This window comes from Malaclemys terrapin, chromosome 5 (genome assembly GCF_027887155.1).
Source record: "Malaclemys terrapin pileata isolate rMalTer1 chromosome 5, rMalTer1.hap1, whole genome shotgun sequence".
NCBI classification, from domain to species: domain Eukaryota; kingdom Metazoa; phylum Chordata; order Testudines; family Emydidae; genus Malaclemys; species Malaclemys terrapin.
This window is the reverse complement of record NC_071509.1, coordinates 16100450-16117951: the sequence shown is the minus strand read 5'-3', so window position 1 is coordinate 16117951 and position 17502 is coordinate 16100450. Positions and strand designations below refer to the sequence as shown.

General features: G+C 39.2%; 1 protein-coding gene across 12 annotated transcripts in view; it reads left to right on the top strand.

Moving 5' to 3' along the window:
* The window catches only part of CTBP1 (C-terminal binding protein 1), a 417525-nt gene that overhangs the window by 355823 nt on the left and 44200 nt on the right, over positions 1 to 17502 (top strand). For 8 of the 12 annotated variants that reach the window (XM_054029794.1, XM_054029795.1, XM_054029797.1 and 5 more), the window contains one exon: positions 8576 to 8730. In XM_054029794.1, the coding sequence (XP_053885769.1) occupies positions 8576 to 8730 (155 nt within the window). Of the gene's footprint in view, positions 1 to 2390; positions 2482 to 4017; positions 4235 to 8575; positions 8731 to 17502 lie in introns of those variants that run through there. The other 4 variants (XM_054029801.1, XM_054029803.1, XM_054029802.1 and 1 more) reach the window with 2 other exon arrangements.

The window sequence follows — 17502 nt, the reverse complement described above, 5'->3', positions numbered from 1 at the left end:
CTGGTTTACCGTGCTTTTATTATTATTTTTGATACGGCCTCTTTCATGTAATTGTTTCTGAGCATGTTGGGTTATTTCACAATGATATACAATTAAAACATTCTCTACGGTCACAATTGTGTTATTGCCATTCATTAATTTGACATTACAAAGGTGTGATTCGTATTGTTTCAAGGTTTGTTTTGAAAAGCTCTAGTTAACTTTGGGAATATCATCATAGCGTACATAGCACAGAGACATTAACATGTGTGATTTTTGTGACAGATGTGAAGGTAGTGCCAGCCGGATTTCATGTGGCTGTTTGAAGTAAATGTTTAATGAATAGACTATTTTGTCAGGCCATTATTTTGTTCCTATTTACATAACCATTACTTCTGCTTAAAGGTTGCAAAATATGTTGAACAGCTGAGGGAATTAATTTTTTGTTCTACCCTGTGACAAGTTTGCCTGAAGTTTTTGTGTCCATAGTGACACAGCCACTGTTGTCTGGTAACTGTGTGGAAATATTGTCTATTTAAGAAGGACCACTGAGTCGTCTTGTTTGGATTTGCCCAACAGGAAAAATGTGTCATGTAGTCACATAGTGTCCTGTTATTAGATCCTTTGCATCTTCCTGGTTTAACACTGCCTGACTGAGTGCTGGTGGGACTTCCTCACACAGGGCAAAATCCAGCTGTGGTATATGTGAATCCCAATCCCATAAAAATCACTGGGCCAAATATTGCAATGATATACATTTTGGTGGCATTGGCTATATATTGGGTGTAAGTGGTAAAGTAACGTAAAATGTTTGTAACATACATGCCAATGAGAAGGAATGGGGTGTATATCAGGCAAAACAATTAACGAGACGATGTAGGACAAGTATGTGTGACTGCTTTGCACATCATCAGGTGAGCACTGATCCAGAAACCACACCTTTTGGGTCTGTTACGTTTTTTACAAAAGTACTTGATTTTTACCCAAATTTGGTAAACAGAAAGCGGAGTGCATTCGTATCCATAGATCACTGTTACTCCTGACCCTAGGCACTGCTCCATCAAAGCACTTCAGCATGTGTTTTTTTTATTAAGCAGGTGAATAGCCCCATTGACTTCAGGGGGACTTACTCACATGGTTAAAGTGAAGCAAGTGCTTAAGAACTTTGCTGCATCTGCATTTCTAGGGATGGACCCAAACCCCATTGAAGTGAATGGAATTCTTTCCATCAATTTCAATAAAATTTTTATCTGGCCCTTATGTCCCTATATACTAGTTACATCTCTGAACTTCCATTGAAATTAAATGAAGAGTTCATCTGCCAGCTAGTGGAAATTTGTGGGGCTCACTACTGCCTCCTCTTAGGTATTTCTATTTGCTACTTTCCTCAATAAACCTCCTTTCTAGCCCCTTAGGGTCACATCCTGTCCCCTCTGAAATCAATGGGATTTTTGCCATTAACTTCAACTGGGCCAGGATTTCATGGTATGTAAATTACATGCACTTTACATATCCCTGAATATCAACATGGTGCATGGTAGTCTACTTTTCCTCTTTCTCTCTTACACCCAGTTCTTTGACCAGTTTACAGGCAGTATGTAATTTGTAAGTACATTGCCATATACCTGTTCTCTGAATTTGGTTTATCAGAATGCAACAGGATCATGTAAGAACATGTCCTACAAACACATACTGATGTGGCCCCAAAATTTCTAATTTTCCTACAAGTTAGTCTTGCGAGACCACAAATGAGAATTGTAAAATTTCGGATTTTTCTACTCATTTTAAAACGAATGGCCTATTAGCAAACCTAATTTATGACAACTCTGTAGTCATATTATAAGATGTATTTTTTTTTGTTCATTTTTAGATTAATTAAGGAAAGGAATAAAGTTACCAAGGGTTTTGTTATTATAATGCCCACAAGTCTTCTAGATATTTCACAGAAAAATTAGACACATTCCCTACCCTTAAGAATTTACATTTTAGATGGAAAAAAGTGAGATGAAACAAAAGGGAATAGGGAACTAGGTGCACAGGTTACAGATACAAGCTCATGAGTTACCTGGCTGCCCAGCATGTCTTGATAGTGTGGTGGTCTTTAACTATTAATTTAATTGGGGGGGATGGGGGGGTGAGTGTTTTGTGTTTTATTGTTTAAAATTAAAACCACTTTGACATTTTAAAAGACAAGTGGAATAGGAAACGTTCTTTTAAAAGGACATTGTCAAGGGAGTTTTCATAATAAAATAATTGTTTTACATACTTATTCATCATATCCCCCTGGAAGCTTGAGAATGAAAACTCTCCTTCCCAGTGCCTTCCCCGTCCCCCTTTTCACTTGCATTCTGGTTTGTTATTATAGGGTTACTCATGAGTGTTGTACTTTTTGGCATTGATATATTTTTCAGAAAAAAGAGAATTGAAGCATTTGTTTTGAAAAAAGAAAAACACATTTAAAGAATTACATGGACTTTGCAAACAGATATAAGAAAATGAAAGGTAGGTCAAATCTCGGGCCTACAAACCTGACAGTGTCCCTTTCATTTTAACGTCGATGCTTTATTTGACAAAAATTAATGATTCTTGTAGTTACATTAAACAATGGCAGACAAATGTAAAAATAATATTGTTAATCTTAATAGCTGTTTTTCTTCTATTTCTTCTATGTTGTTTTTAAATGCCAATGAATGGCTGCAAATGATAACCTGATTAGACATCTTCCTTTATTTGTGTAATCTGACTACTTTACTTAGGTTTTTTTTTTTTTATTTTTTTTTATTATATGATAGTTGCTGAGAAAGTGCTTAAAATAAAGGATCAGTGACTAAAATACAGATGGTCTGTCCAGGACCCAGAGAATTTTTCATTTTAGCATCAACGTTTACGTCTACCTTTCATTTTATGTCACCCAAAAGCCCTTGCTGAAAATTGGTGTACAAGGTCTTCGTTCAAGAATGATGGTGTGTGTGTGTGTTCGGATTTTTGTTTAACAAATTTTGGGTGGCTTATCCATTTGTTAAGTTACCAGAGAATAAGAAAAATAAATGCTGTGGATTCATGTAAGGGCTGGACGGCTGATTTGTAGGGCACAACTACCAGGGGAATGAGGGGAATTGGGCGTGAGATGCCTTCCCCTCCAAACTTAGTGCCAGAGCGGGTGATCAGGTCATTAATCCCCAAGTCTGTGTGAAGAACCAAGCAATCACTCACATTGCTTGTGTAGTAGGTTGACCCTGTGTCAGATTCTGCAATTGAAAACTGGCTTCACACTAGATTTGAATGGGTTTTTTTTTGTTTTTTTTTAAATAATCATCCTAATATTCAGTTGTAAAAGACACTGTTATGTGTCCATATGTAATAGTTACTCTTCACGTGTAGCGACTGTGCATGGGTATGCGTATTGTACTATGGTATTATTTCTCTTTTATTTCAGTAGAACATGAACAGTTGTTGACACAATTGTCTTGTAGTGGTGCTGAAACTTTGGCCTCAATGATCTGATGTATTGACAAGACAGACTTGTGTCAGTGATTGCTGGATTGAGGCCTGTTGAATTTAGAGCTGTTAGCAGTAGATTTTTTTTCTTAAATACATTAGATAACATTAAGGGCCTGACTTATACCCACCAAAACCAGCAAATTCAGAGTTAAGTCTTCTCACTCCATCTTTAATGCACACCACTGTGTCTGGCTTTTCCAGCACCATATAGTACAGGAGATCACAAACTGTTCTCAGAACCTTACAACACCTAGGCAAAAAGTTTGTCACATGACTGCTCTGAACATTCCAGGTATGTCCATTTACAGTGCACCTGCTGTGCTGCTGAATGTTCCATGTATGTCTTAACATTCCATTGATTTCAGTGGAATGTTAATGGATGATGGCAGCGCACAGCAGGGGTGATGGAAAACTAGAAGTGAAAGGGGGAAGAGTAAGGATGCAGTGAGAAGCTTCAACTTTGAATTTCCTCGCTTTTGTGAGTATGAGTCAGACCCTTAATGTTGTTTTAATGTATTTTTTGTGTTTAATTTTTAGTAAAAATTTGAACACGATCCAGGCTACAGAGGTTGCAGTGGATAAGAAGTTTAAAAGCTTTGGTTCAAGATTACAGGAGACTGCAAGAAAAATTAAAGACATGGAAATGAGGATCAAGTGACAGGATGCTATTTTCCCTGAGAATACTGAAGATTGTAAAGCATTGAGAAATCGAATTCATGACCCTGGAAATCAAGCTCAGATTAAGAAATGTCAGGTTGGTAGGGGTTCCTGAAAGTTTGGAGTTAGGATAAACTGAGATTTTTTTTTTTTTTTTTTTTTTTTTTGATCATACATTGTGAAGCTGCTGTGATCTGGAGATAGATGGTTTGAAAGTTCTTCTATCTGTATTATGATATATCGTATACCTGGAAAAGCCAACCAAGCAAAATTGGCTCTTAAATCGGAGTTTAGTATTTGTGGTTGAAGAATCCCATTTATCCACATTCTTTTTTGTTGGCATTAGGTTGAATGTTTTATTTTAATACAAGCACGGAAACTATTGCTCTTGACTACTCATTTCTTTATCCTGACTCTCTGAGGGCTTGCTGCAGAGACCAGATACATGGCAGACCACGACATTTCTAGATAAGAAATAGACAGAAAGCACCCGAATGATGGAAGAAATGGTTTCTTGTTCAGAAGACTCTGATTCATAGTGAAACCATGTTTTTCAAATGTAAACTTTAAATTGTCACTGCCATTGAGATGAAATTACTGTAAATTCACTTAAGTGTTTGAGTTATTGTCTGTAGTTCAGTGATATGGTATTTATGCTGAGAAGTTGTGCAACAGGAAATCTAGCCTGAAGTTTAGGGAGGATTTTGGCAAACAAAGGATTAGCTGTGTGTTCATGGTCAAGGTCACAAGTTAGACTTAAACTCTGAGGGCACTACTGGCTACACCCAGTCTGAAGTTCTGTAGAGTAGAAGTGTGCTTCAAGTTATTTTTGTTACCTTTCCTTTTATATCTTGGGCCTGAGTCTGGTATATCACTTATGCCAATGTTAAACAGGCATAACTCAGTTACAATCCATGGAGTTACACTGACATAAATGAAAACAGAACCAGGCCCCATGTGTATTTTTTTAATGATCCTCTTTTGGAGGAATCCTTATTTTAAAAAGTGGTTTTCTATTGCGTTAGCAGTTAAGTATTTTGTGAACTCTAAGATTGGCTTTGTCTGGAAAGTGACTGAAAAATTGGCATTTTCTTACTCAACCATTCTGCTCTCTGTGTTTATTCAGAGTCATATCTGCTGTCCTACTGACAAAAATAAATTTTATTACTTTCATATTAGTGTTGCAAAACTATTAGAGGGACAAGGTGGATGGGATAATATCTTTTATTGGACCAGATTCTGTTGATGAGAGAGACATGCTTTAGAGGGATCCTCTGAGTTATATATATTGGCTTGTTCATCATCAGTAGTTTTAGTCCAAAGTTCCAGTTGCAAGTATCTTTATTACTGGTGATGAGGCATGAGCCAAAAAGAATCCAATTTGTCTCTCAGACCCAGGTTAGGTTTGCTGGACTGGTGGTTAGAAAAAACATCTGTTACTCGTTACATGACCAGCTGATAAGAGAGGCAATAAACTTGGAATCCCACAATTATTATTTTTACAGTTCCTTTTCAAAGTGTAATTGTACTTTATTACACTTTGGGTTACATATCAGAATACCAGCAGTGATTCTGTAAGTTACTTTACTTTGAAAGCATGGCAGCGTTCCAGGTGAATTTACAGTGGGGACTTTCAGTGAAGTTCCCAAAAAGGATCAGCAGTTGTCAGGGTAGTGGAAGTAAATTTGTGGTGTTGAGTTATATATTCGTGTCGGGTTCACGTTCTTTGTCATGCACTAGCATACGATGTATTTGTAAGAAAATACTACCAATATCAAGGATAACACATGGTCCTTTGTGGATGGTGCAAATGACTGTTAGGCTGTCCTAGATTCATGATTCAAGAAGAGCCAAAAAGAAAAGGTCTACATTTTGTTTCAATCATACTTAATTTTTGAAGCTGATCCAAGTACATGTATATTAAAACGAGCACTGAAATTCTTGGTGGTGTTTGCCAGAAATATCACTAAATAGAACCCTGCTGTCTTACCAAGGAGGAGACCCACTGTAATCAATAATGAAAATTGATATGCTTGGTCCTTTCTTGAGAGAAGGGTTTTCATTAACATCTCATCCACAGAGCGCCACTGCTGGTGGATGCCTTGCCATCTCTCCTATTCTGTGAATAACACAGTGCTACTCCATTTTCTTTTCCTACTCCATTGCTAAGCACCACTATCAGAGCAACTTTGTCGCACCTCCTTTCATCTGTCAAGATGTTGGACGGCCATATAATCATACAACTCCATTGGCATGACCAGTCTGTTGGGAAGGCAATGGGACCAAACAGATTTAGGTGGTGACCAGATATGAAGGGGTTTGTAAAAATCCATTGCCCTCCTGCTCTAAGGTTGAGAGATCCTGCTGCTGTTTGCTTTTGAAAAGAGGACAAAAGTATCTAGTAATATTTAAATTGAAGCCAAGAGTTCTTTCTAGATGCCTCTCAAGGGTTTTCGTGCCATCTAAAAAAGCATGAATATAGGAATAATTGGAAAGAGTATTAAGTGGATTTAAATTTTGCTGACTTTAATACTTTGAAGAAAAAAAGGTAAAACTCTTTGAGCAAGTAAATGGCTTAAATATGAAATCATACTGTAGGACTAGACTGTATATTTACACGCTGCCGAGTAAGGGGCAACAAGTAGCTGCACTGCCCCAGGAACAGACCAGAGAATGAATTGTGATTTTTGAGTCACCATTTGTTGACTGGTTTCCCCCACTCCCATTCGGCACTTCAGCACTAGTGGGGAAGTAATCCACTATTGGTATGGGCCAGTGGTAGATCCCCCTCCACAGCAACTCGGTTCTTTTGGCCAGCACCTTTCCACGGGATAGCCAGGACTCCCCCTGTTCTCCACCCACCTGTACAGTAGACAGAATAGCAGTCCCACAGAGGCTGCTGAGCCCCCCACACTCTGCCCCATGAAGCAAGTAACCTGTGCAGACGTGGAGGGGGCAGGGATCCTCATCCCCCCATCAGTCTTAAAACTAGTGCAAGAGAGCAATTGTTTAGTGAATGCAAAGCATATAAAATTCATACTACAACAAATGTATAGAAATTATAATGGATACATGAGGAATTTCAAGACTGCTTCTCTTGCAGTAGTTCAAACCGTATTATGTACTGTTGGGGAAAAGATTACAGTATTCCCTACCTCTGGGATTCATTTTTCCTTGTCTCTTGGAGAGAGTCATTTTCCTATAAATGTAATGGTTTAATATTATTGAAGGTTACAGGAATCTTTCCTCAATTAGAACAGGAGTACTTGTGGCACCTTAGACCGATTTATTAGAGCATAAGCTTTCGTGGGCTACAGCCCACTTCTTTGGATGCATATAGAATGGAACATATATTGAGGAGATATATATACACACATACAGAGAGCATGAACACGTGGGAGTTGTCTTACCAACTCTGAGAGGCCAATTAAGTGAGAGAAAAAAACTTTTGAAGTGATAATCAAGCTAGCCCAGTACAGACAGTTTGATAAGAAGTGTGAGAATACTTACAAGGGGAGATAGATTCAATGTTTGGGTTTGCATACTTATAATTTCTATGCCATTAAAAAGATTTGCAAAGTGTTTTCATGATGTTTCTTAAATATTGTTTTTTGTTTCTAGCGTCTTGGAATCTTGAAAATGAAGCCTGCATCCTTAACTCATTCGTTCCCCCACCCCTCAATATGTATATTTCTTGGTTATCATACCGTTGTTCATAAGTGCTGCTATTGGTTTTGTTTTAGGGGAAAAAAAACATGTACTGATGCATTTATTTTGACAAATCGTGCAGAATTTTAGGAAATTCATAAATTTTAAAAAAGAACTCTTTAGGTCAGCATTATGAATTTTTACATTGGATCTTCAGCAAATCACACAGGATTGAATTAATCATTTCTCAGTGTGATTTCAGTCTCGGCAAATCATTATCTGTAAACATAAACTGAATGCTCAGTGAACTGAATGCATGTTACGTTATTCTATCAGATCCACTGTCACAGGCTTGCAGAATATTTTTGTCATGCTATTTCAAGATTGCAAAGTTGTGAAATCTGTCAGCGTGACACCTAACCCAAGATTTGTACAGATACTACTCAGTAGTGTAGCGAGGGCCTGTCTTTAGCAAATGACTGTACTTTTTCCTTGTTGTTTTCAGTCTTTTGCAGTTCAGGGCCGAGGATTTTGAGGCTGCTCTAGTACTTTTACTAGATGGCCTCAGAATGTAGCCACGCAAACCTATCAAGTGGCTGCTTTCCAGCATTTTCTTGCTTTCTTTATTTTATTGTTTGCTGCTGAGAATAAGTCAGTTCCTGATTTAATGGCTTTTATCTCTTGAAATCTTTATTTGCCATCATACAAATATAGAGGTTAACTTTCATTTGTTTTTTAAAATTGCATTTTCTTGATTTATAAATAATCCTGTTTCTCTATTTCATTGTAGGCATTCGACCTCCGATCATGAATGGGCCCATGCACCCACGCCCTTTGGTAGCTTTGCTGGATGGCAGGGATTGTACAGTAGAAATGCCTATTCTGAAGGATGTAGCCACAGTGGCATTTTGTGATGCTCAGTCCACACAAGAAATTCATGAAAAGGTAAAACATTTCAATCACACTCCTGGTTGGCAAGTATAATATAAGTGTTTTTACAGTTACAGGAGAACATGTAAGCTACACTATTTTGGTTAACAATTGAAAAGATACCCAAATTGGTCAGGAATTAGGCAAACTTCATATAGAGGGGAAACGGAGAGAAAAATACCTTTATTCAAACACCGAGAAATATAGCCCTGGGCACGGTGTCTTAGATGGGACATTGGCCTTGTGTCCATCCACTACATGTAGTAGAATTTCATTCAGAGAAAGAATTACAGTAACTGAGAAACAGTATGTATATTGTAAGGACTAGTATTCTAGCATATAAACGGAGAACTTACAAAGCAATAAAGATTCCCCTCTCAGCCATAGGTCTCCTCAAGCTTTGGGTGGGTGCCTCATGCACTGAGCATTTACACTGCAGTAAATAATTGCTGAAACAAATTTTAGCCAAAGGTTCATTAGTATTGGGGTTGGGTGAATAAGCTGCTATTCCAATTCAGACATTCCTATCAGCCACTTAACTGGCCTCCCCCGAAAGTTCAAGAACCCGTGAAACAGCCTGGGGAGGGGAGGGGAGGCTTTCCAGGTTTATTAAGAGACCATTATCTAGGGCCATCACCTGTCTTGTATGCCTGTATTCCTTCTTGGGGGACTGGTGTCATGGTAAGGCCTGCTCCCCACCCAAGCTCCCTGGCATTTTCTAGGGGAGGAAGCACCTCACTCATCTATTTCAGTAGCAAGAGGATGGGGATAAACCCTGCTACTCTTGCTACTCACTAACAGACCAGGGCCTTAGATGTCCAATATTGCCAACTTGGGAACTAAGGAAAACTTGTCTTCCAGCTATCAAAAATCGGTACCGTATACAATGAGCATGGGAGCAGAGGAGAACTAGATGAGGAAACAGGGATTCACCCCACAAGGATATCTTCCTTCCTTACCCCCTGAAGGTCAGAAGGAGGTGTAATGGCAGGCTAGTGCAGGCTCACACGCTAACTCGATGGACAGTCCAGGTCTGCGCAGCTAAGCAAGTGTTTCTGCATCCGCTGCAGTGAGCTCTGCTTCCTGATGCAGATGGAGCGATATGTGGCTGAATATGTCCCAAATGTTAGGGATTCAGTCTGTGTATTGAATTGAGCTAGTGTTCTTGCTCTTCTGCAAATTTATTATTGGTCTTGTCCCTGTCTAATAATTGTAATATTATGTGACAGTTAATGGCTCTTTTTTCAAATGTTAGAAACTGAAACCGTAACTGAACAATTAACTTTACTCTACAAAATATAGCACTGATAAACCTTTAAAAGGTGAGAACTTTTATATGTCAGAAAGACCTAATCCTTCCTCAGGTGGCTGTATATTAAAGAGAACTCTTGAAAGTACAAACAATAATTGTTTCCTTTCAGTTATTAAGTGAATGACTCCTATTTTATGCAGTGCCTTTCTGATATAATCAAATCAACCAACCGTTGTGCTCATTATTTCTTTAGCAATCAGATTTCTATCCAAAAAATGATTTTTGTTGTTTTAAACTCTTGAAAATTAGAATTTATAAAGGAAAGCTTGATGATATCCTTAAACATAGTGGTACTAGCTGTTTTGCTACTATATAGAGAAGTCTAAAGAATTTTTTGTGTCTTATCAACAGTGCAGACTTGTATTCCTCATTCTTATCATGTTTAAGGGAAATGTTCTTTTCTTTTTTTTCTTATGGAAATGTTCAACAGAGGAATGGCTGCATACTCCTCAATTGCATAAATAGTTCCTCTGTGGATATCTCTGTTGTGGATTCTTGGACTTCCTGTCTTGCTTTTAAAAGTCATTGTACCATAGTCCACTGTTGTCAGAACCATTATCAGGAATTATCTTAAATATTGTTTTCCTGCACTATCAATGTTATCTTAGTTTCTCTGACTCAGTTCCCATTGATTGATTTGATTTTTATTTATTTTGAGATATAAAGTAATCTTAATATGGAGAGAAGAAAGAGAAATAAATTCCTCACTCTAAAAAGTAGACCACATTTCACTTTTCTGAATATCCTTTCTTCAATACGCAGTTGATTTCCCACAGAGTAGAAGCCACTTTAAAAAAAATCATGCTTCTGGAGGAGCTATCTTTTAATAAAAGATTATAAATTATAAGTTAAGGGTCCGAGCTGGTGAATTTTTAGTCCTGACCAATGCCCATTAAAGTCCATGGGAGTTTTTCTATTTAATTGAGTGGTCATTGCATTAGGCCCTTAGTACACTCTCTCCCTCTCCCCCTCTCCCTCCCTCCCCTTATGGAGAATCAATAATGTTTTGGAAGAAATGTCTCCTCTTGGTAATTTAAGGGACAATATCAACTTAAATATGTCCCAGAATTTAGATTTTGTAATAAGCTTTGGTTTTGCAACAATAATCACATTTTACAAAAACCTAAGGCAAATAAAAATGAAGTCATGATTCTTTTTAATTCCCATTGAAACAAATAAATATTTCTAGGTAGTGTTTTCAATTCAGACATTTCAACACTGTGCAAGTACATGAGAACCTAAAAGTGTAATTGACTGGAAACTACTAGAAACAAATGTGAGATTTACCATTCTGTCTTCTTTGGATAATTTGAGAAATGCAGAAGAATAAAAAAACATCATAAATATTTAATATATATATTTTAACCTGACCAAGTTTGGGGGTTTTCTGTTTTTATGTACATCCATATTTAAAACACACTGAAATGCATATTGCTTTACATTTATTTTAAATTGTCCTTAAAAAGTTGTTCTAAGCTCCTCATTTTTGTGCCCTACCTCAAGCCATCTTCATAGGAGGTTAATATGAGTAATAGCTGAATCCAATTGATAAGGAGCTAGGAGGAGATGTGATGGGCAGAGAACATAAATATGCCTTAGATTGATTTTTTTTTTCTAGATAACAGCAGTCCACCCTTCAGGTGGACGTGGTTGTTTATGTTGGCACTTGCAGCCCTCGTACCTTCAAGTGATTTCTTAACTAAAATCCAATCAATAGAATCATTGACTTATAATGCCCTTAATTTCTCCAAATTGGAAGTCTCCTACCCAACAAAAACACCTCACAGAAGAAATTAATATAATTTGTATAAATTGTTGGACTGATGACCTTTCAGAGAAATATCGAATGTATTTGTTCTAATCCGTGGTCCAGATGGAATGAGCATTCAGAAGTTCAAAATCGTAGCTGAAAGGGGCACTTGTTTCAAATTATAGCTTGAAAAGCACTTCGGTGACTGAAATCTGATGAAGACTCTTGACCTTTAGTGACCTCTGATGGAAAGGTCAAAGTTCACATTTTGGGTTTTCTAGTACTCAGGATCACAGAATGAATTTATGTAACAAATCCCAATTTGAAGCTCCATAGGAACACTGAAATTAATTGTGTCACTTATTAAGAGCCCAGTACTGCATGGTGTGGAGCATCCTTTATTTCCATTGTCTTCAGTGGGACAAGAGGGAGCTCAGCACCTCTCAGAATTGTGCTCTTAAGTATCCATATTATTATTTACATTGCACTGTATTTGTGCATGATGCTTTACAAACAAAAAATATTTCTCTCACAATGTTTAAAATCTAAATTCTCACACAGCACAATATTAGGATGGAGTTAATGTTGCCTATGAAGTTTATATCTTAAATGTAACACAATATTTCAGTATTTCCATTTTTTAAAAAAAACAGTCTTAAAATTAAGAAAATTACAAGGTGATTTGCTGAACAGTTCAATAATAGTTTCACGCTTTAAATTCAGATTTCTGGCCATACTAACAACTGTCACTTCGCGCCTCTAAATTATTCTGTTGTTCAAATTATGTATTTTTTTTCACATCTACCGTACCCTGATGCTAAAGAAGACCATTTTAGGGTATGGAGGAAAGGAAGGAAGAGGGAGAGATAATAGAAACCCAGGGAAAAGGGAGTAATTTACTGATCTCAAAAAAAGCATTTTTCTAAATAAAAACAGAATTTCTGTTTCATATATTACTTGTTTTTTTTGAAAGATATAAGGGTCTGCTATGAAAGCAGGGTGAAGATCAGAGGTGTAACAGTATGAGGGGAAGATTTTAGAGCAGATAGGGAGAAGCAACAGGATTGGAGGGCAGTCTGTAGGTGGGGAAAGTGGGATGTTAATAATAAACAATGGGCAAACATTACCAGACTTTACCCATTCTCCTGTTATTCCCCATACACTAATATAGGAAAAACCTCTCAAACCAGAAAAAAGTTTCAAATCTAGTAGTTTTCAACTATAATGATTGAAAATAGTTCTTCTATAGTGCTTCTCTTGGACAGGTCACTTTACATAATCTAAGTAATCCTCACAACACCGGTATGAGGTTGTGGGTATTATCATTCCCATTTTACAGATAACTTCTGTACTTTAGTTTAAGTGCCTAGTTCAAGACCACAAGTGTATGAGCTGGTATTAGAACTCTGTGTTCCTGATACTTCAAAACTCTCATGTTCAAAACACTGGCCCACAAACCCCCATGGTTGCTACTTTGGAGGACACAGGGCTGCCAACTGGGGAGAGGGGAATGGGATGGGGACAAAGGGGACAATTGCTGAGGGACCCGGGTGATTTAAAAGGACTCGGGACTCGCAGCTGCTGCTATCGCGGCAGCGGCTGGGAGTCCCGGGCCTTTTTAAATCGCCCGGGTGGGCTGCAAGACTCCTAGGCGCGTGCGGGGTGGTACTGGCGGCAGCGAAGGCAGCTGGGCGGCCATGTGGAAGGCCTGGCCGTGCCAGAAGGGTGTGCCCAGCAGCGCAGCTGGCAGCAGCTCGCTGGGCACCAGCCAGCGCAGGCGCAGCACCGCCCAAATGTCAGGCCTTTCTAGGGGGCCCATTGGCTGTTCTGCCCTGGGCAGAGCCGTCCCAGGGTGCGGCGAATCGGGGCAAACTCTCTGGGCCCTGCAGGGTGCGCGATCGGCCAGCGTGGTCGGTCCCAGAAGTGACCGATATGTCAGTTCTGCCCCGGGCCTCACACCGTCCTAGGGATGGCCCTGCCCCTGGGGCCTGGAATTGCTGTAGGCGGCCCTGAGAGGACAGGTAGGATTGTGAAGTAGTGGAGGCTTCACACCTCCTGAAAAATATGCCACATTTACTGACCGTGTCCCAAGGCTTTTTTTAAAGCACAGCTGCAATGTGGGGTTGGAAAACTCATTACGTTTGTTCAGAGATTGTTAAGATATATATATATATATATATATGGCAGAACAGCAAACTGGAATTTTCTGTTTCAGTTTTTTACCCTATGTTCACTAACCATCATGGATCACTGCTGCTGGGAAGACCGTCAGTCAGCATGTTTAAACATTGATTTTGGAGTTGCATGTTATTGCAAATGTTGAGTTTTCTCACCTGTACAGAGAACAAAGTCTTGTCTAAACAATGACTGTGTGGAGTTAAGCAGCATGTTTTTGCCAAAGGCAGTGTTTTATTCAAACCAAGTAATATGGAATGTGTGATAATTGGGACCTAGAGTCCTTGCATCCAATTAGGGAGGCTCCGTTCAGTCACACTCAGATGTAAAAATGATTTTAAGCTATTGCTCATTAAACAAATCTGTTACAGAACTTTTATTGCTCTTATTCCCAGTAAATAATTGTCTAATTTCTTTATGCAGCGAAATATGCCTTTTAGGTGGTCTCTGCGCTAATGAAACCATCCCAAAGTGTTCCCAAAGGTACAAAATATAACACTGCTCCACCTGTATTCGACCGCAATCTCCATTAAACTGCCAGGTTTTCTCCATCCCTGGAGTAGGTGATTTCCCTGAATATAATTTGTGGTGCGTTAACTTAAAATACTTTGGGTTTGGTTATCCAAATATCCAAGCATCCAAAGATTCTTTCAAAACATTACCTGAATCTCTGAGCTTCCCCTTTCTCCCCTCTCTTCTACCACACAGAAGGCTACATTGCTCACATTCTTATACTCCAGGCTCATGCAATATCCCTTTCCTTCACAGTTGCAGTACACCCTCCGTCCGACCTGTTCTGTAGACCTGCAACCTGTCCCTTCTCTCCCAGTTCCAAGATCCCCCTTCCAGTTCAGTTCTGTTTGCCATTAATATCCCTTTTCTGGCATACATGACATCTCTGAGTTCTCTGTTACCAGCCACTTTCACGATTTGTCTTGTGCACCCGTTAAAAGAATTACAGAGTCAAGCCGATCCCTTGTGCTTTTGTGATGCCTAGAACTCCCTGAGTTCAACTTTTTTACTGTTCTTGGGCTTCCCAATCAGTGTGTTACAGTCTACAGCTCAGGGTGCTTTTTGTAGTGCCAAAGGGAAGCCCTCAGAGCATGTGAGATATGAAACTAGAAAAACAATCTAGGCCAAGCAAAAAGAGATGGAAATTAAGTCATCCCCACAAATTTTCAGGTCACAGAAAGGAAGGTGGGAGGGCAGCAGTAAGGACTGATTTATCACATTTTACAAACAAAGTTTATATTCTGGACTGAGGTTCAGGATTCAGTTCAAACTGCATACACTTCTTCACTTTCTTTTAACTATGCATTATCAGTAGATAGGCTACTAGATATTGGATTTTTTGACTCACTGGACTGCTATGCTGAAAATCAAATAACCAAATCACCTCTGGTTTTCCTTATAATGTATGTACATAATTCTCAGTAAAGTTAATAAGAGTTGCATGCTCCCTTGGAAAGGAGACTTTTATTATATCAAATAGCATACAATTCAAGCATCAAAATCTTGCTGAAAGCAACTGTTGCATCTCACTGCTCCAGTCAAAAGCACAAAATAAAGTCACTTACCAAAATGTTACATTTCCTATTTTTGGTTTAATTTAAAAGCTCAAGAAGTTTAAAAGGTTAACATTCAGTTGAATTCCATTTTTTATAGGACTCAGAAATATGTAATGATTGTTTTCAAGGTAGAAATTAAAAAAAAAAACATTTCTTATGAGTTGAGCTAAAATTATCTCAAAGGAGAGCTTTCATAGTGGAGCAAACATTTAAACAATATACAATACAAAACTAGATGTTGCTAGTATTATTCTACTGTGTCATAGAATCATAGAAGATTAGGTTTGGCGGAGACCTCAGGAGGTCATCTCGTTCAACCCCCTGCTCAAAGCAGGACCAACTCCAACTAAATCATCCCAGCCAGGGCTTTGTCAAGCCGGGCCTTAAAAACCTTTAAGGATGGAGATTCCACCACCTCCCTAGGTAACCCATTCCAGTGCTTCACCACCCTCCTAATGAAATAGTTTTTCCTAATATCCAACCTAGACGTCCCCCACTGCAACTTGAGACTGTTGCTCCTTGTTCTGTCATCTGCCACCACTGAGAACAGCCTAGCTGCATCCTCTTTGGAACCCACCTTCAGATAGTTTAAAGGCAGCTATCAAATCCCCCCTCACTCTTCTCTTCTGCAGACTAAATAAGCCCAGTTCCCTCAGCCTCTCATAAGTCATGTCCCCCACCACCCTGATCATTTTCGTTGCCCTCCGCTGGACTCACTCCAATTTTGTCCACATCCCTTCTGTAGTGGAGAGCCCAAAGCTGGACCAATACTCTAGATGTGGCCTCACCAATGCTGAATAGAAGGGAATGATCACTTCCTTCGATCTCCTGGCAGTGCTCCTACTAATGCAGCCCAATATGCCGTTAGCCTTCTTGGCAACAAGAGCACACTGTTTATTCATATCCAGCTTCTCATCCACTGTACTCACCAGGTCCTTTTCTGCAGAACTGCTGCTTAGCCAGTCAGTCCCCCGCCTGTAGCAGTGCATGGGATTCTTCCGTCCTAAGTGCAGGACTCTGCAGTTGTCCTTGTTGAACCTCATCAGATTTCTTTTGGGCCAATCCTCCAATTTGTCTAGGTCACTCTGGACCCTATCCCTACCCTCTATGGTATCTTTCCCCCCTTCTTCCCCCCCCCCCCCAGTGCCATCCATGAACTTGCAGAGGGTGCAATCCGCCCCATCATCCAGATCATTAATAAAGATGTTGAACAAAACCAGCCCCAGGACTGACCCCTGGGGCACCCCGCTTGATACTGGCTGCCAATTAGACAGTGAGCCATTGATCACTACCCATTGAGCCCGACCATCTAGCCAGCTTTCTATCCACCTTATAGTCCATTCATCCAATTCATACTTCTTTAACTTGCTGGCAAGAATACTATGGGAGACCGTATCACAAGCTTTCCTAAAGTCAAGGTATATCATGTCCACCGCTCTCCCCATATCCACAGAGCCAGTTATCTCATCATAGAAGGCAATCAGGTTGGTCAGGCATGACTTGCCCTTGATGAATCCATGTTGACTGTTCCTGATCACCTTCCTCTCCTCCAAGTGCTTTGCGATGGATTCCTTGAGGACCTGATAAAGGATTTTTCTTTGATTTGCTCTTTATCTTATATTCGTGTATGAATAAAAGCATTTTACTCCACCGCCAGCTTCTTCGCTTTGATTCTACATTGAAGCCATAATCTTGCATTTATAACATCATTGTTGTTTACTTTGATATCACAGATACTGTAGTATAATTTTACTGCAGGATTAGAAACTAGAAGAATATGAGCTGAGTGGTAGCTGACCCTTCTTCGAGCCATAAATACTTTAGAAATTAGCAAAGAAAGCATAATGGTTTTTAAAAATGGAGCAGGAAGAGTGGATTTATTTTGAAACCTGACATATTTAAAAGTTTTATGTCAGTCCCTCAAGGGGAAATGAGCCCTTTGGCACCTTAAGGGTGAGAAAATAGCTTAGGGGGTTGGAAAC